At 41.7% G+C, this 24,233-nt stretch overlaps 1 protein-coding gene and 1 non-coding gene across 2 annotated transcripts; one reads left to right on the top strand and one right to left on the bottom strand.

Annotated features, from left to right (window-relative positions):
- Positions 1-15,894: 15,894 nt before the first annotated feature.
- LOC133820238 (small nucleolar RNA R71) lies at positions 15,895-15,998 on the bottom strand. Its single transcript, XR_009886663.1, has one exon. It is a non-coding gene; the product is annotated as a small nucleolar RNA R71 (small nucleolar RNA).
- A 281-nt stretch (positions 15,999-16,279) lies between these two features.
- LOC133814948 (uncharacterized) lies at positions 16,280-17,485 on the top strand. Its single transcript, XM_062247847.1, has one exon. The coding sequence runs from the start codon at positions 16,280-16,282 to the stop codon at positions 17,483-17,485; it is 1,206 nt and encodes a 401-aa protein (XP_062103831.1).
- Positions 17,486-24,233: the final 6,748 nt, after the last annotated feature.

Here is a 24,233-nt window from a genome sequence, read left to right as displayed (position 1 = left end):
ATTCGCTGACTTCCACTGTTTATCCATATATTCTCCTATGTCTATCAAAAAGAAAAGAAACGACACTAAATAAGCACATGATAAAGTTGGATGTCTATATAAAACTAATCTTTTATTATCCTATATAAAATCGGGAAGCATTTCCCATATAATAGTGACCTAACCATTTGCATGTGAATAGCAAAACAAACAATTCAAACAACATACAATAAGTTTCTTCCTTATAGGATGTCTATATAAAACTAATTGTTTATTATCCTAGATAAAATCGGGCAGCATTTCCCCTGTAATAGTGACCTAACCATCTGCATGTGAATAGCAAAACAAACAATGCAAACAACATAAAATAAGTTTCTTCCTTATAGCTCCACAGCACACAACCAAATTTCTTAGAACCTACTTCACTAAAACACACAAGTTCTCAACCTTCCATTATCACCGCAGCACACAATTTTAATCTCAACACCTACTTCACTATGGATGAATATTTAAGATATTAAAACTCTTCTAACATTTGTTTAATAATATTAAAAGTAGAAGTAAGAGAATATATATTCTTGCAATTAATAATCCAAAAGCTAGCAAAATTACTTCACGAAGTAATCGAATTCGCTATTAAATCCACAAACCAATAAAATTAAATTAATAAATAATAAATAAAATATCACTAAATATCTAGCAATATATAACTTATTATTGTAATTTTAGAAACTTAATTACCTCAAATGTGTGATTGATATAGAAATTTTGATGCAAAATACTCTCTAAAATCTCACTACCAAAATCACAACCTACGAAATTAAATTAATTAATATGTTAAACATTACTAAACAAATATCACTAAATATCTAATAATAGTAAATGATTGGTAAACAAATAAAAAAAAACTCCAATGAGCCACTAATTATAACCTAAACAAAAAATCAATAAAAAATTGCATAACCTAAAAACTTAATAATCAACAAAAACATAAAAAATTTCATATATTTATATTTTTAAAATTATTTAATAAATTTATTTTAACATAACTATATATACAACTGTTATCCCCATTTCATCCAAAATGTACGGATCCACACTCTAAGTCCATGGGCCGCCTTCCAGGGAGTTAAAGCCCAGATCGGGCCCAGTAGACGAAGAGAAAATGAATATTGGCAGCCCAAGTCTTGGCAAGGCCCAAAGGGCATCCGGGAGTATAAGTCGGGACCATCGCAAGGGTAGGTTGTAAAAACCCGGGACCGCGTACCGGGATGTCTCCTAGGATGCGGTAAAAGAGGTCGCGGCTCCCAAATCTGAGATTAGGCCAGGATCGTTGGGGATAAACCCGGGTCCTGGTAAACGGACCGGGACCCTGGTAAACGGAGGGGGACATCGGTAAACAGACCTGGATCAGTTGGCCAAGTTTGGCGTGATAAAGTACCCCCGATACTGACATCGTCCCAAGAGGCGTGGAACATTGTCCCCATAAGTAACCTACAGAGGAGGCTACCTCGGGATTGTGCACCGTTGGTTAAGAACTGCGCCGCCACTACACTGACCGATCTTGTCCCCCAAATCTTCCTCGTAGCCCATAACACCTAGACTGAAACACCAGTTTGTTGTGTGTCTTATAGTAAGATCTTGTTTGGGCTGGCCCAATGGGCCTTATTAATGTATGCCTTATATTTCAATCCTTTGTATTGGGCTCCCATCAGAGAAGCAAATGGTATTTACACCCTTATTGGGCCCATACTAGTCCGGCCCAAGCCCGGTGCACTCGCTTGCCTATAAATATGAATAGTGGTGCATTGATGAGGGGGACCTGGATTTTCTTTTAAGCAATTACTCTGCTCAAACTTGCAGAAAACTCCATTGTCAAAAGCTCTCTAAGCTCTAATACAACTGCCTCGTGGACTAAGGCTCATTAACGCCCCAACCACGTTAAAACCTTTTTTACACTTCTTAAATCCATTATTTTAAGCTCTCTAATCTCTTATAATTATAGTTTCTGGAAAACTCGGTAAACATTTTGGTGCTTTCATTGAGAGCCCGAGAAAGCTTGAGTAGATCTTGAATGTCTGCAACAATGGTGAACATAAGACACACCACTTTTGACCCTACTAACCAAGAACAAGGCAATGGAGATCCACTGCCTAGGCAACCTCTTCCTCAGAGCCAACCTAAGGACACACCTCATCGGATGTCCCAGCCTGACGAGTCGCTGAACTATGAAGGTGGAGCAGATTATGAGGAAGATGAGGGAAATGAGGGGGAATACCATGATCTCGAAGCAGAGGATCCCGTGATCCCAGAAGAAATAGACCCCAACCAGGAGGACCCAGAGGTAACCAAACTAAGACTACAGGTCCTGGACCAAGAGGCCAGGTCCTGCAAGAGTCCCTCCGGTCCTGCAAGCTTTTATAGCTGCCCAAGGTTTGGCGGCTGGTCCTCCAGTTGCTCCATCTCTAGGAACACAACCGCCTACTCCACAGGCTAGGAATAACGTGCCCGAAGATGCGGGGCTGATTCCTTCCCTAGGATAAGCTCCCGGACAGGGCCTGGTTAACCCAGCCGAAGAGAAAGGGAAGGCCAAGGTGGCCAACAAAGAGGGAAAAACAAATCCCCAGAGAAAAATTCCTCCCTTCTAGAAGGCAGGGACCAACCCCTGGCTGCTCCCTAGGAAAGAGAAGGTGCATTCCATCCCAGGACAGGACCACCCGATCAATCCGCAAGGGACGCGCCCGCGAGGAATCAGGCCAATACCTGCCCCAGGGCAGACTGGACGGGAACGGTTTTTTCGTCCAAGCGCCTCCATGAATTAGGACCACCAGGGGCACCAGCATGATGATGAGTCGAACGCCCTTAGCTCCCAGGACGATACTGTTGGGATTTTATGCCCTAATTAAAACCCAAATTCTTTGTAATCTCATTTTATTATCAATAAAAGAATAGAAATCATTTTTTGACTTGGTCAATCACTTTGCTCACATGTTTTATTTTCATGATTATTTGTTTAATATAAAATTCTATTAAATATCGAGCATATTGCTAATCTTATTTATAGTGACGTAATCACAGTGGAATATAAATATGATTATATGTTCAAAATAAGTTAGTCCTAAGATTAATCAGTGCACAGGATTTACACTGACTTGTCAATCTACGATATGATCTACTTACACATTACATTGTTATGTTCTTTCAAGAACATTAGCAAAGTAGATAAGATTGGATGTATTTGTTACATCGGACAGGACCGATATTGACAGTTGATAAGATAAGTAAACATACCGTTATTATCTATTCTAGTCATATCATATAGTTGACCATAGGTTAATTCAATCTCAATTCTGAGTGGTTAGTATTCTAACTGATTGTATTATTTGAGTTCTTTGACTTGTTCGTTACCAGCTTACCCTACGGACTAGCCCATACTTACATCTTGGGAACTCGGTAGTATAATTGAGTGGGAGTGTTAATCATAGATATGAACATCTATAGCTTCTGTTGAAGAAGTGAAATGATGGTTTCCTTTTAGTTTGGTTCAAGGTGTTAAATGATAAAGATCTCATTTCAGTAATTAAATTAGTTTATTGAAATATCATTTACAAGGAACTAAGTGTTTTAAGGATAAAATACAATGAGGGGTAAAATGGTGTTTTAGTCATATCTCATTGTAGACCGTCTATAGAGGATTGAATGACAATTATGGTTGTAACAATGGATAATTAATAGCGTATCTATATTTGTTATAGAGCGTTCTATGAATTCAAGAGTGCAATTCCAAGTCTATAGTGGAGTCACGAGGAATTAATAAGTTAGTAAATTTATTTGTTAGATTTATGATAACTTATTGGAGCTTGATTTTATAGGCCCATGGTCCCCATTGTACCTTGGATAAAATCATCTAGATAGTCTTAATTAATTGATTTAATTATCAATTAGAATTATCAAAGTTTACCAGGTCAATTTTGGATAGTTTCACAGAGTTGTGTAATTTTGATAAGAAAAGAGAAATTATGGCATATTTATTAATTAAGATAAATTGGTATCTAAATTAATAAATAAGTTTAAATCAAGGTTCAAATTATAAATAATTAATTTTAAAAAGGATTTAAATAATTATTTAATTAATTAAATCAATAGAAAATAATACATGCCTTGATTTTAAGTCCAATGGGCTTATAATCAAATGAGAAATTTCACGGGCCTATAGCCCATGATAATTTCGACCTAGGGCTTCAAAATGGCTATTATTTTATTGATTTTTTAATTAAATTAAATGGCCTAATTGAGCCTATAAAAGGAGTGCTTAGAGAGAAGTTAAAACATAAGTTTGATAAGTCACAAGTCAGATTTTCTGATAGTTTTAGATTCTCTCTAAACACAAGTCATTTTCTAAGCCTCTTTGTTATTTTCTCTTCTTCTCTCTATATCTATCTCATGTGTTGAGAATTTCCCACACTAGTCTAGGTGGTTCTAAGGATACATTGGGAAGATTGTGAAGAAAATAGAAGATCGGTTCAGTCTCTTGATAATACTCTGCGACAGAGAGGATACAAGAGTTAGAGAAACTGAAGGAAGGACTCTTTAATTCCGCTGCGTATACTGTAAGTATTCTATTCTTTGTTTCTCTTTGAATTCAATTTTAGAAACATGTTTTAGGTTATCTCGTATTAATTTGTTTAATATTAGATATACATGAAAATAAATAAAGATCATGTATAAGCTAATCCAACAGATACGTCCCTGGTAGACCTGTGCGATGGGCTGAACGCTCGAAAGGAATGGGCCCGCAAGGAAAAGATCCGCCCCCAAGGAGGTGATCTGAGGAATAATCTCAACGACAAAAGGAACGAGAGAGTTCCCATGGAGGATGGTATGGCCAGACAGTTCATGAAACAACTGGCTGCCTTAAAAAAAAGTCACGGACGGCCTGGTCTGCAAGCAGGAAGGAGGAGACTCTAACTCTGACGAAGAAGAAAAGGAGCCCTGCGCCAAAAACATCCTGGATGTGGTGCTCCCCAAAGGGTTCAAAATTCCAAATCTACATGCCTACATTGGGAACACTGACCCCAGAGATCATCTGTCGTGCTACAATCGGTTAATGACCATAGCCCACGTCTACGACAACGACAAGTGCCTCTGCTTTTAGATTACTTTAGGCGAACCTACAGAGGAATGGTGGAAGAGGCTCAAGCCAGGATCAATCCAATCCTGGTCTGGACTGCAGGCGGCTTTTCGTGGCCGCCATGAGGACGGACATACAGATTAGTGCCCTCGCCAACATCAAGCAGCTCTCCAAGGAGACGTTGAGGGCCTACATCTAGCGTTTCGCAGAGGAAGCCACCAAAACCAAGGTGGACAATGGGCAGCGCCTGGTGGCCCTACTATCCGAAATCCGGACCAGGTCTCCCCTCTGGGACGACATGCAGTGCAGCAAGGCGGCCACCCTCGAGGAATTCATAAGGAGAGCGTAAGGCTTTATCAACTGGGAGGAGGCCCAAATCCAAGCATTCGGATGGTAGTCGACCCCTCAGCCAAATGCCCAAACCTTTCTGGGATACGGGGTGCAGTATTCGGACCAACAGTACCTAACTCCTCCAATAGCATCGAGATGGGCAATTGCACCTGGAATGACCTTTGCCACACCTACGATCTATGGCCCTGCATCTTCGAGGTACGTCCCAGCCCAGACTACCCCTTTGCCTAGATATGGAATCACACCAGTCGGGTATAGTGCTACTCCCGGGGGGCCCAGTCCTCTCAGATGGGGGGAACTGAGGCAAGTGTAAATCCCTCCCCAGGAAAGAGATCCGGGAATGGAAAAAATCGGTCCAAACCCTCTAAGAAGGGAAAAAGGGGCTACGAGCCCCAGTATTCGAAGTACACCAACCTAGTGGATACTAGGGAAAAGATCTACCTGGCCACAGAAAGGAGAGTTCATTACCGGAAACAAGCCCCCATGTTCAAAGGAGGAAAAAACCCAAGGGATACCAGCAAAAGGTGCGTGTACCATAAAGAGGTGGGCCACACAATTGAAGAATGCCGGCAGCTGAAGGAAGATATCAAAAATTTGATAAAGCTAGGACATCTCCACCAGTGGGTTAGGATGCCTGTGGGAGTTCCGGGACTGTCAGCAGTCCCAGGACAGTCCACGATCCCGGGCGCACCTAGAGCGTACCCGCCACCTCAGGGAGGATACGCAAAGGGCCTGGGAGCACAAGCTCCTCAGGGGGCCCCCACTGTGCAACCGCCCGGACCCAGAATGCCCTACCCTGCCAGGACCGCACCCCCGCGAGTAGATGGTCACGTAGCCACCATCTTGGGCGGGCCCCATTTTGGAGGGCCGTCCCGAAATGATAAAAAGCGCTACCTCAGCGAACTTGACCACGACCAAGAGGTTTGCGCCTTGGTCCAAGCACCAACTCAACGCCCGAAGTTGATGAAACTCCCCATCACCTTCACAGAAGACGACGCCCGCAACATCCATTTCCCGCATCAGGACCCTCTGGTCATTGATGCCCAAATAGCCAATAAGATGGTGTCTCGAGTATTGGCGGATGATGGAACCTCCATCAACATCTTGTTCAAACCAGCCTTCCTCACAATTGGGTTAGCTGAGGCAGATCTAGCTTCATGCCCAAACTAGATCTACGGCTTCAATGGAGACTCAATACTCCCAATGGGGAAGATCCAGTTGTCCGTAACACTAGGGAACGAGATGCAAAGCTCGTGTAAATTTTTTACATTTGTGGTGGTTGACTGCCCCACCGCGTACAACATCATTTTCGGTCGGCCCACATTGGTCAACTTCGGGGCTACCACCTCCATCCGCCATGTTTGCATGAAATTCCCCTGCGATAACGGAGGAGTGGATACAGTCCGAGGAGATCAGAAGAGTGCCCATAAATGTTACCATGTGTGTGCCCAGCCCATTTACATGGTCCGCGAAGAACCTCTTGAGGAGGAAGACGTTGATCTAGTCCTGCCCCCTCCGTTAAGACGGGATGTTCGGGAAGAAGATGAGCTAGATCCGCGAATTGGGGAAGACCGTGTATTGGAGCCCATGGAGGAAATTAAGGAGGTGTACATCAGCGACACTGACCCGACCAAGATAATCCAAGTCGGGAAGAACCTAAGTGCGGAGGTCCGGGCCGCCATTATCACCCGGGTAAAAGAGAACCAGGATGTATTGGCCTAGTCTCACTCGGATATGACCGGGATTGACCGCTATATCATCTTCCACGCCTTAAATATCGATAAGGATGTGACCCCGGTCCGGTAGAAATGGAGACCCCTAGGTGCGGAAAGGGCAGAAGCCCTCAAGCTGGAAGTTGAAAAGCTATACTCGATCAACTTCATCCGAGAAGCTTTGTACCCCGTATGGTTAGCCAATCCAGTGTTGGTGCCAAAGCCGAACAGGACTTGGAGAATGTGCATCGATTTCACGGACCTCAACAAAGCTTGCCCCAAAGATTGCTTCCCACTCCCTCGGATCGATCAGATGGTGGACGCAACGTCCGGCTACAAAATCTTGAGCTTTATGGATGCCTATTGAGGATACAACCATATCTCTATGCATGTAGTGGACCAGGAACATACCAGCTTCCAAACCGACAAGGGGGTGTACTGCTACGTCGTCATGCCCTTTGGACTCAAAAATGCCAGAGCCACCTTTCAGCAGCTAGTCAACAGAATGTTCCGATCCCACCTAGGACGGAACATGGAGCTCTACATCGACGACATGCTGGTCAAATCCAGGACCTCCAGGGAACATTCTGATGATCTGGCCAAAGCCTTCGCGATCATTTGAAGGAATGGGTTGAAGTTGAATCCCAATAAATGCACCTTCGGCATGGCATCCGGGAAGTTCCTGAGGTTCATAGTAAGCTACTGGGGAATAGAGGCCAATCTGGACAAAATCAAGGCACTGATTGAGATGCCCTCACCATGGAAGCACAAAGATGTTCAGAGCCTGACTGGGCGGATAGCCACTTTGAGCGTTTTTGTCTCGAAGGCCACGAACAAGTGCATCCCGTTCTTCAATATCCTTCGAGGAACCCAAAGGTTCGAATGGTCAGCTGAATGTGAAGAGGCTTTCCAAAGGCTAAAAGAACATTTGGCCTGATCACCAATATTGGCGAAACCGGTGGAGGGGGAACCATTGTACCTCTATTTGGCCGTGACAGAACACGCCATCAGTGCCGTTCTAGTACGGGAAGACGGGAAGGCCCAGCTCCCAGTCTATTACGTAAGCAAAAGGTTATTAGGTGCGGAATCATGATACCCACTAATCGAAAAGTTGACATTTTGCCTGCTAATCACGTCCCAAAAGCTTAGGCCTTATTTTCAGGCCCACACGATAAAAGTACTAACTAGCCATCCCCTCAGACAAGTGTTGCAAAAACCCGAATCATCGGGAAGGCTCTTGAAGTGGGCCATGGAGCTGAGGCAGTTTGATATTGCATACATCCCTAGAATATCAATCAAGGGGCAGGCCCTAGCCGACTTCATCGTGGAATGCTCCGGAATCACTGAAGAGGACGATCCCGCGGATCCCACAGTGCCCTTGTGAAAGGTTTTCACAGACAGAGCCTCGAATGAAAATGGAGCAGGAGCTGGAGTCATCCTAGTGCCACCACAGGGATATCAGTTACAAAGCGCCCTGCGTTTCAAGTTCAAGGCTTCGAACAACGAGGCCAAACACGTGGCCATGTTGGCTGGACTGCACCTGGCTCGAGAAGTAGGGGTCACGAACCTGGAGATCTATAGCGACTCCCAATTGGTTGTCAGAAAAATCTCATGAGAATACCATGCAAAAGGGGAAAGGATGGCAGCTTACGTGACACAGACGCCGGAGATACTTCAGTCTTTCAAGAAGCACTATATCCGCTAAATCCCAAGGGAACAAAATGTGTTTGCAGAGACGTTAGAAAAGATGGCCACGGATGCCGAGGCAGAACTTTTCGGGCTGGTCCCGATCAACCATCTCCCTGCTCCAAGTATCCATACCCCCTCAGTCAATGCTATAGACTACTCCACGTCCTAGATGGGACCCATTATCCAATACCTAACAACCGGGGGTTGCTGACGGACAGGGCAGCAACTAGGAAGCTTCAGTACCAGGTCCCCAGATACGTCATCATGGACAAAAAACTCTATCACAGAGGGTTATCCATGCCATACCTTCAATGCGTATCCGGGACTGAACTGAGTGCAATCATGCATGAGGTGCACGAAGGATTCTACGGAGATCATACAGCTGGACTCAGCTTGTCCAAGAAAATCCTGCGAGAAGGGTATTTATGTCCAACCATGAAGAAAGACTGTGTTGACTACGTTCGTAAGTGCGAACAATGCCAAATAAACTCAAAGACCCTACAAGCCCCCCCACGGAAATAACTCTGATGACGAGTCCTTGGCCTTTCGCGGTATGGGGAATCGACCTAGTAGGATCGCTCCCGACCGGGAAAGGTGGAGTGAAGTATGCAATCGTAGCTGAAGACTACTACACCAAGAGGGTCAAAGCGGAACCCATGAACACCATCACCTCAAAAAAGGCCTTGGACTTCGTCATCAACAACATTGTATGCCGGTACGGGCTCCCCTACAAGACCGTATCCGACAACAGGAAGCAGTTTGACAACATCCACTTCACGGACTTCTGTGAGAGACATGGTATCATCAAAAGCTTCTCTGTGGTCACCAGACCCCAAGCAAACGGGCAAACAGAGGTCGTCAAAAAAATCTTGAAGGGGAAGTGATAACTCTTGAATAAAGAGTTATTTCATGTTCTTTTGAACTTATAATTGTGAAAAAATCATGGGTGATGTTAGTTTAGCTTTTGAAGCTAACCTTGATGTTTTCATTATCTTAATTAAGTTTAATTATTTTTTTTAGTTTTTAATAGCTATTGGGTTAAAGGTAATAGTTTCATGGATAACTATTCCAACAAGGAATGAAATAACATGTGAAACTATTTTGATTTAATTTTGTTGTTGATGGCTGAATTATCAGGTTTGCTGCAGCAAAACAGAAGCATTTTGATCAGGCAACTTTTGGGCACTTGGAACATGTGGCAGTCAATGAGTAAGCTGGAAATTTTGGCTGAGGTGGCAAGGGCAGAAAGAATTAGTCAAAAAATTGGAGAAAAAGACAAAAAGAGAAAAGAGGAATTGATGTTTTTGGAGAAAAAGGGGCATTGTGGTACTTTTGGGAAAGGGAGGAGAAAACCTAATATACACAAAAGAGGGTTTCAGCTGAAAAGAGGAAGCAGCAGCCATTTTTGGAAAAGAAAGACCAGAAGAAATAGAGGAGAAAAACTGAGAATACCAACAAGGAAGAACGAGGAAAAACAAAGAAAGCTCAAGCATCATTTTGGATTTGTTCTTTCTTCTTTTCCTAAACTTTATTTTATTAATTTCTGAGTTGGATTCTAAATCTGAATATTATGGGCTGTTTTGATTGTGAATTAATGTCTATGAACTCAACCATGAACTAATTTTTAGGTGGCTTGAATTGTTGATGAACCCTATGTTATAGCCTATAAATTTCTTGCACTTTATTCTAGTAAAATCTCCTTTGTTCATTCAAGTGTGCTTATATTAATTTCTTTTTGTTGTTTGGCCAGCAATGGCAAGTTATTTAATTATGTTTAATGCTGGAAAGATTAAATGTAATGGGAAAAACTTGGATGACACAAGTCATAATCTAGGTTAGGTTATGTTAGTAAATAACATAGGGATATGTTATTTGCCTTGTGTAACTTTTGAGAATTAAACTTTGATTTGCATTCTTAAATCTGATTTTGCATAGGAATATGTTTAATTAGGTAGAAGAATTAATGTTATAAAATTTTGGAAAGTTTTACGAGTGTTTAAAGGAATTCTTGTTAACCTGGGAGTTTTGCTAGAATATTGCTGCAGCAATCTGTCCGCAAGTTGTTCAGGATGAATAATATAGGGGAATTCAATAATTCAAGTCCATTTTGCAATCCATATATTTCTCTCAATTTTCTTGTTCAGTTCAATTTTTAATTTCAATATTTCCATTTTATTTTAATATTTTGCTTAGCCTATAAACAAACCACTTGATTTTTAATTTTCTAAAATTGTTTAGTAATTGTTTTGATTATTTTTTTCTGATTTGCAATCCATGTGGAGACGATTTACTTATCATTATATTACTTGTGTAATTACGTGCACTTGCGTATTTAAAATCAAATATTAAATTGATCACAACAGGATGTTAAAGAAAACTCTTCAAGCTTGTAAGAGCAAATGGCCAGAAGAGTTGCCCCGCGTACTATGGGCATACCGGACCACCGAATGAATGTCTACCGGACACACTCCTTACTCCATGGTGTACAAGTGCGAAGCCGTCATCCCAGTAGAAATGGCTGTCCCATCCCACAGGAGGAACACGTACGATCCCGCTCAGAACCACACCTTGCTTCAGGAATCCTTAGATCTTATCGAAGAGATCCAGGAAGAATCTCAAGTTCAGTTGAAGATGTACCAAGGAAAGATCGCTCGGCATTTTAACTCGAAAGTAAAGAGCCAAAGGTTTAAAACCGGTGATCTAGTCCTAAGGAGAATCTTCCCTGCATCCCAAGATCCAGGAGTGGGGGTTCTGGTCCCAAACTGGGAAGGACCATACGAAATCCAACAAGAGGTATGTCCAGGAACGTACCGATTAAGGTGACTCGACGGGACTAAAGTCCCAAGGGCCTGGAACGCGGAACATCTCCGCAAGTACTATCAGTAGTCAGGGGACCATTTTTAGGCTTTTAATTTCCTTGTAAACAATGTACGCCTTAAGGCGATTTCATGAATAATAAAAATGATGTGTGCAAAACATCAGATATAAAAAAAAATACACTATGAAACAATGAAAGTTCTCGTCCATCTCCATAAATAAGTGACCCATGACCAGTCCTTGCACACTTGGTGGGGGGGGGGGAGGGGGGGGGGGGGGAGATATATCCATTCATACAAGCAATTTTGAGAACAAATTACAAAACAGATAGTAATGGAAGCCCTACTCCTAGCGAAAGGACACAAGGCTAACGCCTAGTCCCAACCTAGACCGACAAGGTCCGGGGGGTACAAAACCAAATAGGATGAAAGGCTCAGGCCTAGTCCCGACCTGGACATACATGGTCCGGGAGTATAAACTCTAGGACTCGAGGCTCAGGCCTAATCCTAGCCCGGACACACTTGGCCCAGGGGTATGAATTACCTAAAAATCGGTTGACCAAGCGTGGTCCCAAATAACCAAATACCCGTCCACGTCTCCTCTGCAATAGCATGGGACCATTGAAGTGTATGTCCCAAGTATAAGTTGTCTAAAATTAGTCTTATAAACGGCCCGGGTCACGGGAACCTAACCCAGGCTTCAAAATAAGCTAATCAACTAATCCCTGATGGTCCAGACCGTCAAAACTTAAACAATAGAATCGAGACAAATAAATTTGGTGATAATTATCAACTCTCTAATGGCCTAGGCCATTGGAACCTGAACAACAGGGTTAAAGCGAGTTAATAAATTAAAACCTAAAAAGAGATCTCTGATGGTCTGGGCCGTTGGAGCCCATATCGTAAAAATCGGGACAACTCGCTCTAGGCTGTAAGGATTTGTACACGGGTCACCAAAAGAGAAGTGTTTTCTACGAAATTTCCCCCAATGGCCCCGACCGTTGGAACCGGGACCAAACATTCGTTTCATTCATGCATGGTGATAAAATACTTAGTGAAAGCTTAACGAATGGAAACGGGAAAATCTTATGTGAAGTAACGAATAAATACGAACAAAAATTGTCTTAGACGCATCCGTGTCCATAAAAGTATTACAAAAACAGAAAAAAGAGAAAGAAAAATAAGTAGAAGGCCCAGGTCTAGGATTCGCTGAGCCCTGATGCCTCCGGGTTGGCTCCATCTTCCTCTTCCTTGTCCAAGGGTTCCATGTCAGCTTTCTCCTTGGCCTCAAACTCGACTCTCTTTGCGGTAGAGTCGGGATAAAGCCGAAGGTTCATATATTTTGTCCTAAAGCCAAGCCATGTAGATGGCCTCATCAAAGGTAGCCCCCAGCATGGCATCCTTTTGCTCCTTCCCTTGACAGGTCTCCTCGTGCTTTTTCACCTCCGGCTGGAGAAAATCATCCAAGATCTAGACCCGGGACTCAAGACCCGCGACCTTCTCCCGATCTTGGGATGACTGGGCTTCAGCTGGCTCTAGGAGAGCTTTAACATGGAGAAGCTAGCCTCCAAACTGGCCAAAAGCTTTCTATGCTCGGCATCTCTCCGCGACAAAGTCTCTTCGAGTTGAAATTTGGTGCGGGCTGCCTCTTCGCAGTCCACTTTAGCTTGAGCCACCTCCCTGGCCAGGGCTTCTTTGGTGGCTTCTCGTTGATTCATGGCCGCCTCGAGCTCCAGTTGTCTTGTCTCCAGTTTCATCACCATCTCAGCCACCAAGTCAGCATTTCGGTGGCCAGTAAAGCGTCCTGGAACAAATTGAGTTTGAAAAATCTTAAGAATTAAAAATACAGAAAGAAAAAATAAGCCTAAAACAAATAACTTACAGCAGTGGCCTGATGGCGGAGGGCCTAAGAGATGAATAACGCGTCCTGGTTGGCTATGGTGGCATACCGTTTCAACTGGAGGTTGGACATAGTATCCCCCACCTGATCCAGCAAGTCCACAGCAAATGGAGATGTATCCTGGCCGAGTTTAGGACGAAATCCAATCTCAGCAACAAGTCGGTCCACGATCGGCTGTGGAGCGCTGAAGGCTGCCAGGTGCTCGGAGAACTCAACCTTGCGATGGATCGTCAAGGCTTGGTAGATCTCCTCCCGTAAGATCACCTCCCCCTCTTCAGGAAAAGTTGGGTGGATGGGAAGCACGAGCGCTTTCGGAAGCTCTTGGGCGGTGATAAGTGAATTTTAGATTCACTTATTAGTGTCATTTTATATCTAATTTGTAGGTGTTTAGGGTGTTTTGTTTGGTTTTATGCTTGTGTTGTGTTTGCGTAGGGTCCAAGGAAAAGTGGCGCGAAATTTGTACAAAACGGAAGTGAAACGAAGAAAAATAAAAAATTTGTGAAATAGGGCTGCATCGCTATTTCTGGCCTGAATTAGGGCTGCATCGCTATTTCTGGCCTGAATTAGGGCTGAAGTGCCATCATTAAGGGCTGCAGCGCCTGACTGAAACAGAGAGCTTGTTTTTGGCATTTTTGTAGCGCAGCGGCGCCTGTTTAAGGGGCTGCAGCGCCGAGATCCATACGGAAATCTTAAATTGCGATTTTTGAAGGGCAAAAGAGGTCTTTTTGCAAGGGATATAAAAGGAAAATTTTAATTAGGGTTCTAATGACATTTTGGAGGAGATTAGATCAGAGATTACATGCTTGGGAAAGAAGAGGAGGCTAGACTTCATCAAGATCATCACCATTATATCTAGTTTATTTCTTCTTCCTTTCATTTTTAGTTTTTAATTATGAACAACTACATTGCTATTATGTTTATGTTTGTAATGGAGAACTAAATTCTTTTTGTGATAGAGTATTAGATGAATCTATTTTGATTATTGAATTGTGGTTTTTATTATTATTTCTATGAAGTTCTTCTCGTTTGTTTATATCTTCTTGATTTAATTTTCTCATATTAATGTTTGGCCATCATTATTGTGAATTGAAATCTAGAGTTTATGCTTGAGAAAGATAAACGTAGATTGGACATAAGAAGATTTGACATAGAGTGATTATGAGATTGAGAGATTCTTTGAACTCCATGAATTTGGCTTAGAATAATTATTGCTTAATGATGTCTTGATTAATTAATAGCAAATAGAGATATCATATTGATTAATTGAGATTAATTTCATATATGCTTGAGAGAGATAAATGCATTATATTAGAATTCTAGAAATTATAAATGAGGAGAATTAATTAGGATAATAAAGAAACCATGTTCATAATTGAATAGTGAAATCATTACTCTAGTACATTTATCTTTTATTTAATCACTTTCCAAGAGCATTAGATTTGATTATCTTGTTATTTCATAGTCTTTATTTTAATGTTTGATTTATTTATTGGCTTTTCTAATTAAAATTATAGACTTAACAGTAATAGTAATTAGTGAATTTAATATTTAATCCCTGTGGGTTCGACATCTTTTAAATTAAAACTATATTGCAATACACCGTACACTTGCGGTAGAAAAATCTGTATCAAGTTTTTGGCGCCATTGCCGGGGATTAAACTTAATTTTACTAATATTGAAACTTTAAGTCTTGATTTTAAATTAGATTTTTATTTGTTTTGTTACTAACGTTATAGATTGTTCTTGTGTTCTCAGTATATGCGAAGGACTAGGAGTTCTACACCTGTTGAGCCTCTGAATCCTGAAATTGAGCACACACTCCGTCAGTTGAGATCTAAGAAAAGGACTGAAGAGCTTAATATGGACAACAACGGGGTGAACAACAACAGTGGCAATGGCAATAATAACAATCAACTAGCAGCTGCTGGGGCTCCTCTTAATCCAGCGCAGCGGGCAGTGCGTGATTTTTGCATGCCTGTTGTGAATGAGAATCTCACTGGAATAGCAAATCCAGCCATTGCTGCGAACAACTTCGAACTGGAACCTGCACTAATCAACATGGTGCAGCAAAATCAGTTTGGGGGTTTAGCTACTGAAGACCCTAACATTCATTTGGCCATATTTCTGGAGGTATGTGCCACAGTGAAGATGAATGGCGTTACTGATGATTCCATCAGATTGTGTCTCTTCCCTTTCTCCTTGAGGGAAAGAGCCAGGAGTTGGTTGCAATCTTTGCATCCTGGAACAATTACAACATGGGATGAGATGGCAAGAAAGTTCCTGATTAAGTTTTTCCCTCCTTCAAAGTCAGCCCAATTACGCAGCGATATTGGACAATTTTGACAGTTAGATCAAGAACCATTCTATGAGGCTTGGGAGAGGTTTAAGGAATTATTACGACGTTGCCCACAGCATGGCTATCTAGATGCAAGTTCAGATTTTTTATCAAGGGTTGAATGCTCCAACACGAACAATAGTTGATGCTGCTGCAGGGGGTGCTCTATTAGCCAAAACAGCTGATGAAGCCTTCACTTTGATGGAGGAAATGGCTACCAACAGTTATCAATGGCCCAATGAGAGGTTAGGCCCAAGGAAAGTTGCTGGGTTATATGAAGTTGATCCGATGACAGCCATGAATGCCCAAATTGCTGCTCTAGAAAACCAAATGGCTGCTCTATGAGCGCAAAATAATCCAACGGTTATGGAGAGTGTAGCAGCGGCTGCTGCAATGCAGGGGCGAGAAATGAGTCCAGAACAAGCCCAGTTTATGGCAAACCGCTCCTTCCCTAATAACTACAGAAGCAACATCATGCCTAATTATTATCATCCAGGATTACAAAACCATGAAAATTTCTCTTATGCCAATAATAAAAATGTGCTGCAACCACCTCCGGGATTCAATTCTCAACCGCAACAAGAGAAAAAGCAATCGTTGGAAGACATTTTGGGCATTTTTATTATGGAGTCTAACAAGAGGTTCAGAAAAAATGAAGCAACACTCGACAATATAGAGACCCATATGACTAACATGGGAGCTTCAGTGAAGAAAATTGAGACTCAAGTGGGCCAATTAGCTAATGCGGTGAATTCTAATCAGAAGGGAAGTTTTCCTAGTGACACTATGGTAAATCCAAAGGAATCATGCCAAGCAGTTTCTTTGAGAAGTGGTAAGGTGCTTGATGAGGGTAATGTTCAAGCTAGTTCAAATGAGAAAGTTGAGCTAGTGGTACGAGAGGTAGACAAAGAAGAGAAAGCCAAGAAGCAGAGTGGAAGTGACAAGAATGACATGAAGAAAGATAGCCTTCCAATGTATCAACCTCCCATTCCATACCCTCAACGATTTCAGAAGAAGAAATTAGATGAACAGTTTGCAAAGTTTCTAGAAATCTTCAAACGAATTCACATAAACATTCCATTTGCAGATGCTCTTGAGCAAATTCCTAATTATGTGATATTCATGAAAGAAGTCATGTCAAAGAAAAGAAGATTAGAAGAATTTAAAACTGTGAAGTTAACAGAAGAATGCAGCGCCATCTTACAGAAGAAGTTTCCTCAAAAGGTGAAAGATCCGGGTAGCTTTACTATACCATGCACTATTGGAGGGTCATTCTTTGACAAGGCATTATGTGATCTTGGAACGAGTATTAATTTGATGCCACTTTCAGTTTTTAAGAAGTTGGGGGTAGGAGAGGTGAAGCCCACAACCATTACTCTTCAACTAGCAGATCGGTCACTTACTTATCCTAGGGGAGTGATTGAAGACGTATTGGTTAAGGTGGACAAATTTATTTTTCCCGCTGATTTCGTGGTTTTGGATATGGAGGAGGACCATGAAATCCCCATTATTCTTGGTCGTCCATTCTTGGCTACTGGAAGAGCTCTTATTGATGTACAAGGTGGTCATTAGACACTGAGGGTTAACAATGAAGAGGTTAAATTCAACATTTATCAAGCACTACAGCAGCATGACAACACGAGCACATGTCACCGTGTGGATTCTATTGAGGTAGTAGTAGAAGAGACGATGAGAAAAGAATTATGTGTTGATCCTTTACAACATTGCCTTAATTCTAGTATTACTCCTTGGCTAGGCAGGTGTCTTTGGTTTTGGCCCTCTTCGCCCCCTTTGTGGACTCACCTGCAACCGGGTCCGCAGATCTCTTCTCGGACCCTCGACTAGTCAGGGGGTCGTCCTCCAGGTCAATCACTGGAGGCTGTGTGGGAAGAGGCAGCACGGTTTTAGCAGGGACTGTCAAAGCGAGAAGAGCGAGTCGGGCCTCCCCGATAGGGTTTGGCTCCGGCACTGAACCCTCAAGTATCGCATCCAACGCCTTCGCCTTGAACAACCCATTGGCAGCCTTCTTAGCTGAAGCCCTAGCTTTGGCAGCCCGCGCCTCAAGGGCCTGCTTCATCTTCTCCACCGAGTTCGACATGTCAGAGTCTTCTGAAATGGATAAATAAAAAGGGAATTAGCAAAATAAACAAGCCAGGATAAGTGAGTAAAAAGAAAAACAAAGCTAAAAGCGCTCCGGGACGAACCCCTACTTAGAACTCAGATCTGACTTATTTCTCCTAAGGCGAAGGAATGGACTCGGTCTCCCATGTCATCCGGGTCCAAGATGAAGCTAGGAAATAGGAAGCTACTTACCCACTCGCTGGAAATCCAGCATCAGTGTGGGGTTCTTATCCAAAAGGAACCTGGATGTCATGAACTAGTAGTGTCTGACATCCGGGGGTGCTTCCAGGAGCTAGTGGGGACCGCGTAGTTGCCATGAGGCTTTAGTCTGTAGAAGTCGTCCAAGCTCTTGTCCTTAGCATTAAGCTGCGGCTTCAGCTTGTAGAAGTACAACACATCTACAGGAGTCGGGTCTTGGATTTGCTTCGCTATGCAAAAGATGTGCCATCCCGCAAGCAATCGGTATGCTTAAGGCAAGAGTTGGAACGGCGCAATGCCCACAAACTTGAGGAATTGCGCGAAGTAATCATGAAGCGTGAGAGTGGCTCCTGCACTGATATGACCCACGCTTCAGGCCCCAAATTCGTCCACGGCGGTGTGGGCTTTTTCTTCCTTCCTGGCCAGGCAGTTATAGAACAGTCTGGGGGTCGATTCCATGCCCAAATGCTTCTCTAGGGCGTACAGCATTCAATAATTCCGAAATAAGTTCTTCACCCCATCCATCTGCCATTTGTTTCCACTAGGAGCTTTATGCCCTAGCAAGGTTAAAAGAGATATTTGAACGTGTTCTTCTTAATGAAGGGTGACGCCAGAAGTCATAACCGTTGATCTGAGGACAAAAGGAAGCAACACAAACCAAGAAGTCAGCACCAAAACCCAAAGAGGTCGGTTAAGGTACGGGGGCTCTCCCACGAACTGCTTGGAAGAGTCCCCTCCGGATCGAATCCGGGATCACCAAGGATCCACAAGATCCTGATCGGGAACAAACAAGAAGGGTTCTTGCTAAAGTTTTCCTAAGCCGGCCTATTGTCGTTTGTCCCTGGATAGCCCGAACCTGAGAAGGTCCAGGATGGCTCAGACAACTTTTTCCTCACCTACTCTAACGCACCCAGAGCCACCCTAAACAGAGGCGATGGCTCTAGCAACCTTATGGCTATAAAAAAAAACTTGACGATATGGTAAACACGAGAAATTAAAAGCAAAAAGTTAGGAAAACTTACCAGAAAGGACTGGCCATGAGGAATGGCATATGCCCGGCGACAGTGACGGTAGAACCACCATTTTGAACAAATGGAGACAACGCAGAAGTTCATCTGGTGGACAGGGCGAGGTTGTCTGTTCAGGCAGAGGTGCGGAGATCAGGCACGTAGGGAATAAATGACGGCGAAGGCAAAGCAACTACTGGTAAATGTCTACGGTGAGCTCATACATAAAAGGTCCCTTGTGCAATTTCGTGTTGAGAGTGTAAAATTTTGAAACACAAGCCTCAAGGTATTTATAAGAACCGAGAGGCTATTTTTGATCTAACGGTTCGGCGCGATCCCCCCCGACGGACGGTCCTGGATCGTGCGGGGACATTAATTGGCCTACTCGAGTACTGGATCACAGTTACCCAAAGGTGTGATCTGCGCCGCCCCGATCCAATGGCCCAAAAGAAGAGCACCTCAAAGGTCATCCCATCCAACGGTCCTCTTTGTCGCAGAGACAATAATGGGGACACTCGTGCGGATGGGATGCTTCAGAAATCGAGCAGACATTTAACTGCCAACACAGTAACCAATAGAATATTTGTTGACCCTTCAAATTCGGGTGCCATCAATGTGCCAGTCGCAAGGGGAAACATACGCCTTCACGATGAAGCAGAGCGAACGGGAGGTCTCCAGACGGCCCTGAAGTAAATGAACCGGAGCTTTGGTAAACGAACCCGGATCCTGGTAAATGGACCGGGCTCTTTGGATTCGGTCTAGGACATCAAAACAGGCTTTCACTCCATGATCGTTCAACAAGTAATGCCCCTCATCTGCGGACCCGTCGCCTTGAAAATGAACTGGGAAGTGCTGAGATGGTCCGGGAGGGAGATAAGCCTCCACTGCGCAAGCCCAGATGAAGGCTTCAGGGGTAATTGTTATCCCCATTTCTTCCAAAATGTACGGATCCACACTCTAAGTCCATGGGCCGCCTTCCAGGGAGTTAAAATCTAGATCAGGCCCAGTAGACGAAGAGAAAACGAATATTGGCAGCCCAAGTCTCGGCAAGGCCCAATGGGCATTCGGGAGTATAAGCCGGGACCATCGCCGGGGCAGGTTGTATAAACCTGGGACTATGTACCGGAATGTCTCCTGGGATGCGGTAAAAGAGGTTGTGGCTCCCAAATTCGAGATTAGGCCAGGATCGCTGGGGATAAACCCGGGTCCTGGTAAACGGAGCGGGACCCTGGTAAACGGAGGGGGACATTTGTAATGACCCAACTACTCTAGACTTTTGGACCATTAACGAAAACTATACATAAACACTAATCCTTAACAAAACTTACAAGTGAAAAGATCATAACTTTATTAAAACTTGAAAAAAAAGAAATGTTAAACTTACATAAAATTGAAGTTAGGATATGGGATCCCATTGTTTTAAAACCAAAACATGACATAATGATAATTTAAAAAGAGATTACATAATAAAATGCTAATTTAAAAAGAGATTACATAATAATCATATGCCCAAGTCTACAATCATACTTATCATAACATATTGCATAACATAAAATCATAAGATAACATATAAAAGCATATAACATAAATCCTATCCTATTTTCCTTACCAAAATAACCGGGATATGGGAACTGATTTGGGACCTTGGAACACTCCTAAAAACCATTTATAATATGATGAGTATATTGAAGAAAAGGGATGAAAGTGAAGAAGGAACTATACTATTAAAATATACTTACCAAAACCTTGTGCTTAAGAACTTGGATTTCCTAACCAAGAATAAGAATAAGGTTAGAATGAGTAGAAGAATATGAGAACTTTAAAGAACATAATACAGAAATGGACTAGAGTTTGGGATACCTTGAGTACTTCTATGATCAATCTAAACCTTGAACCGAAATGTGAATAAACCTTACTTTCCCAAGTGTTTGATAAGCTTATAGTGATCAAGCTTATAATTCCCAACCCAAGTGTTTACACTCTCACACTCACCTAGCAACTTGCAGCCTCTGAACTTAGAGTAATAGATGAATAAATGGCTGGGTACTAGGTCCTATTTATAGAGTTTAGGAATGAAAAGATCTTCATTTAACTTGAATAAAAATAATGGCTTTTTAAGTGAAAATAATTTGAATTATCGTTCAGCAGAGGCTGAAGACTCGTTCAAAAAGATGTTGAACTCATCAAGAGGTTGACGGTTTGAATGGAGAACGTTTTTCAAAACTTTCAAAATATATTGAGAGGGGCGATATATCGCCTGGGCCAGTATGCCCGAGGCAATCGTGCAACGTTTCGTGTTTTTCGTATCTTCGTGTTGCGATATATCGCCCCCTATAGCTGCGATATATCGGCATACGCTGATTATTTAAACACGAAATTACACATTTTTAGCTTAATTTAAATTGAGTAAACAACCTTGACTAAGCCCTCTAACATTTTCAAAGTTGCTGACTGACCTTAGAGTATTCAAATTTTAACCTTAATAAATTTAATCCTCAAAATACTTAATCATTAATAAACCCATACATAACATGTGCTTTTATCTAATTGGTTCTTATCTAAACCTTATAGTATAATAAATATTATCCTCAATATCAGTCATATTAATCAAACCTTAGGTTAAAATTAATATTCCTAAACTATAGGTTAAACTTAGAAAATCTACAAGTACTACTACGAGTGTCCAAATAAATCCCGGTTTGAACCAAAAATCCACAGTCATAAAGATAATACTATTATTACTATAATACTACTATCTAACTAGCTAAGTAAAGTTCTTGGACTCTACAACATTGGTAAACGGACCTGGATCAGTTGGCCGAGTTCGACGTGATGAAGTACCCCCGATATTGACATCCTCCCAAGAGGCATGGAACGTTGTCCCCATAAGTAACCTGTAGATGAGGATGCCTCAGAATTGTACGCCATTGGTTCATAACTGTGCCGCCACTACACTGACCGATCTTGTCCCCCAAATCTTCCTCGTAGCCCATAGCACCCAGACTGAAACACCAGTTTATCGCGTGTCTTATAGTAAGATCTTGCTTGGGCTAGCCAATGGGCCTTGGTTAATGTATGTTTTATATTTCAATCCTTTGTAATGGGCTCCCATCAGAGAAGCAAATGGTATTTACACCCTTATTGGGCCCGGACTAGCCCGGCCCAAGCCTAGTGCACTCGCTTGCCTATAAATATGAATAGTGGTGCATTGGTGAGGGGGGCCTAGATTTTCTTGTAAGCAATTACTCTGCTCAAACTTGTAGAAAACTCCATTGTCATAAGCTCTCTAAGCTCTAATACAACTGACTCGTGGACTAAGGTTCATTAACGTCCCAACCACGTAAAAACCTTTTTTACCCTTCTTAAATCCTTTCTTTTAAGCTCTCTAATCTCTTATTATTCTAGTTTCTGAAAAACTCGGTAAACAATAACAAAATAGTTATAATTTAAAAAAATGTTTAATTATATACACAAAAATATATCTAAATTTTGAAATAAAAAATTTTAAAAATTTTAAAAAATCATGAACATATATACTCTAATGAAATCTATACAATGTGATAGGTTAAATTAAAAAAAAAAACTAAGAAATCATAAATCTATAAAAAAAACTTCCATGGAAAAACTAATAAATCCTACAATGTACAGAAAAAAAAACGCATAAAAATGTAAAACTAACTCAAAATCATGTATATTATTCATCCTAATGCTAAACCTATGATTTTTTTTTTCAAAATAATTAACTAAAATTCAAGGAAAAAAAAAAAAAAAACTTACCTTTAAAACCCTAAAAATGCAGCCCTTCTCGTGCTAGCTCTCTGGTTTGCATATGTCGAAGTGAGGAAGAAGAACCAAAATGGGGCTAAAAATGCTAGGGGAACATCCAACGTCTCCCACTGGGAGACGTGGGACACGTGGCACGTCTCCCAGTGGGAGACGTTGGATGTCCTCCTTATACATCCAACATCTCCCACTGGGAGACAAGCCACGTGTCTCAGTGGGAGACCTTGGATGTCCCCCTTATACTTTCAACGTTTCCCACTGGGAGACGTGCCACGTGTCCGACGTCTCCCAGTGGGAGACGTTGGTGTTGGAGATGTGCCCTAAAAGCATATGTAGTAGACATTGTTTTTATGAAATAAATAAATAAATTGAATTTGCTATGCATATATTTTATGTACTATATTATTCTATGATAATATTATGTAAATATCAGGAAAATTCCTAAGTTCATGAATGTAATCTCAAACACGTATTAGTACGAGAGGATTGTGTTTGAGATAAATGAACTTGAATAGTTCGCAGTAAAATAAAGTTATGGAATCTTTAGATTAATTACTGCAAGTACGGTCCACTAGTATTATGAATACATGTGATCTAGATCCGGATCACTAGTGTGGTAGGACACTTTAGTGGAGGTGCTTTATATATTATAGAATATATAGAACTGGACCAGATATGTTTATTAATACTTAGTTAAATACCGTTTCGAAGTATTAATTAAATATATCAACTAATGATCATATACAAATAGATCTTAATCCTGAGGTTACTATGAACTCCTGTTTATGTTATATGAGTTCTTTGATTCACTTGTTAGGGTCTGTCAGAATGATCAGGCTAAAAACTTTTGTTTTGGGAAATCATTAATATAGATGGCTGGGGACATAGTATACAGATATGGAATCTATACCTTCTCGCAAGAGATTGAATGATGGTTATCTTAAGGGTTGACTTTTGGGACTGAAAGGTTATTGAGCTCAAATTCATAATTTAGTTATGAATTAACCTTCACTAGTAGAGTCAATGGTACTTAAGGAAACAAGACATAATTAAAAGGGTAAAACGGTAATTTTATTCCCGATTAATTATGAGCCATTATTAGAGGGTCAAGTTGTATGCAATGATTAAATCAATGGACGCTTTATGATTATAAAGTACTCAGTAAATGAAATGTCTATAATTACAAGAGTTCAATCTCATATTTATAGTGG

This window comes from Humulus lupulus, chromosome 2, assembly GCF_963169125.1.
Source record: "Humulus lupulus chromosome 2, drHumLupu1.1, whole genome shotgun sequence".
NCBI lineage: Eukaryota > Viridiplantae > Streptophyta > Magnoliopsida > Rosales > Cannabaceae > Humulus > Humulus lupulus.
This window is presented reverse-complemented; position numbering and strand designations above follow the sequence as displayed.

Bases quoted from the DNA above. Each gene is read 5' to 3' on its own strand.
- LOC133814948 (XM_062247847.1), top strand. From the start codon at position 16,280: ATGGAGAGTGTAGCAGCGGCTGCTGCAATGCAGGGGCGAGAAATGAGT.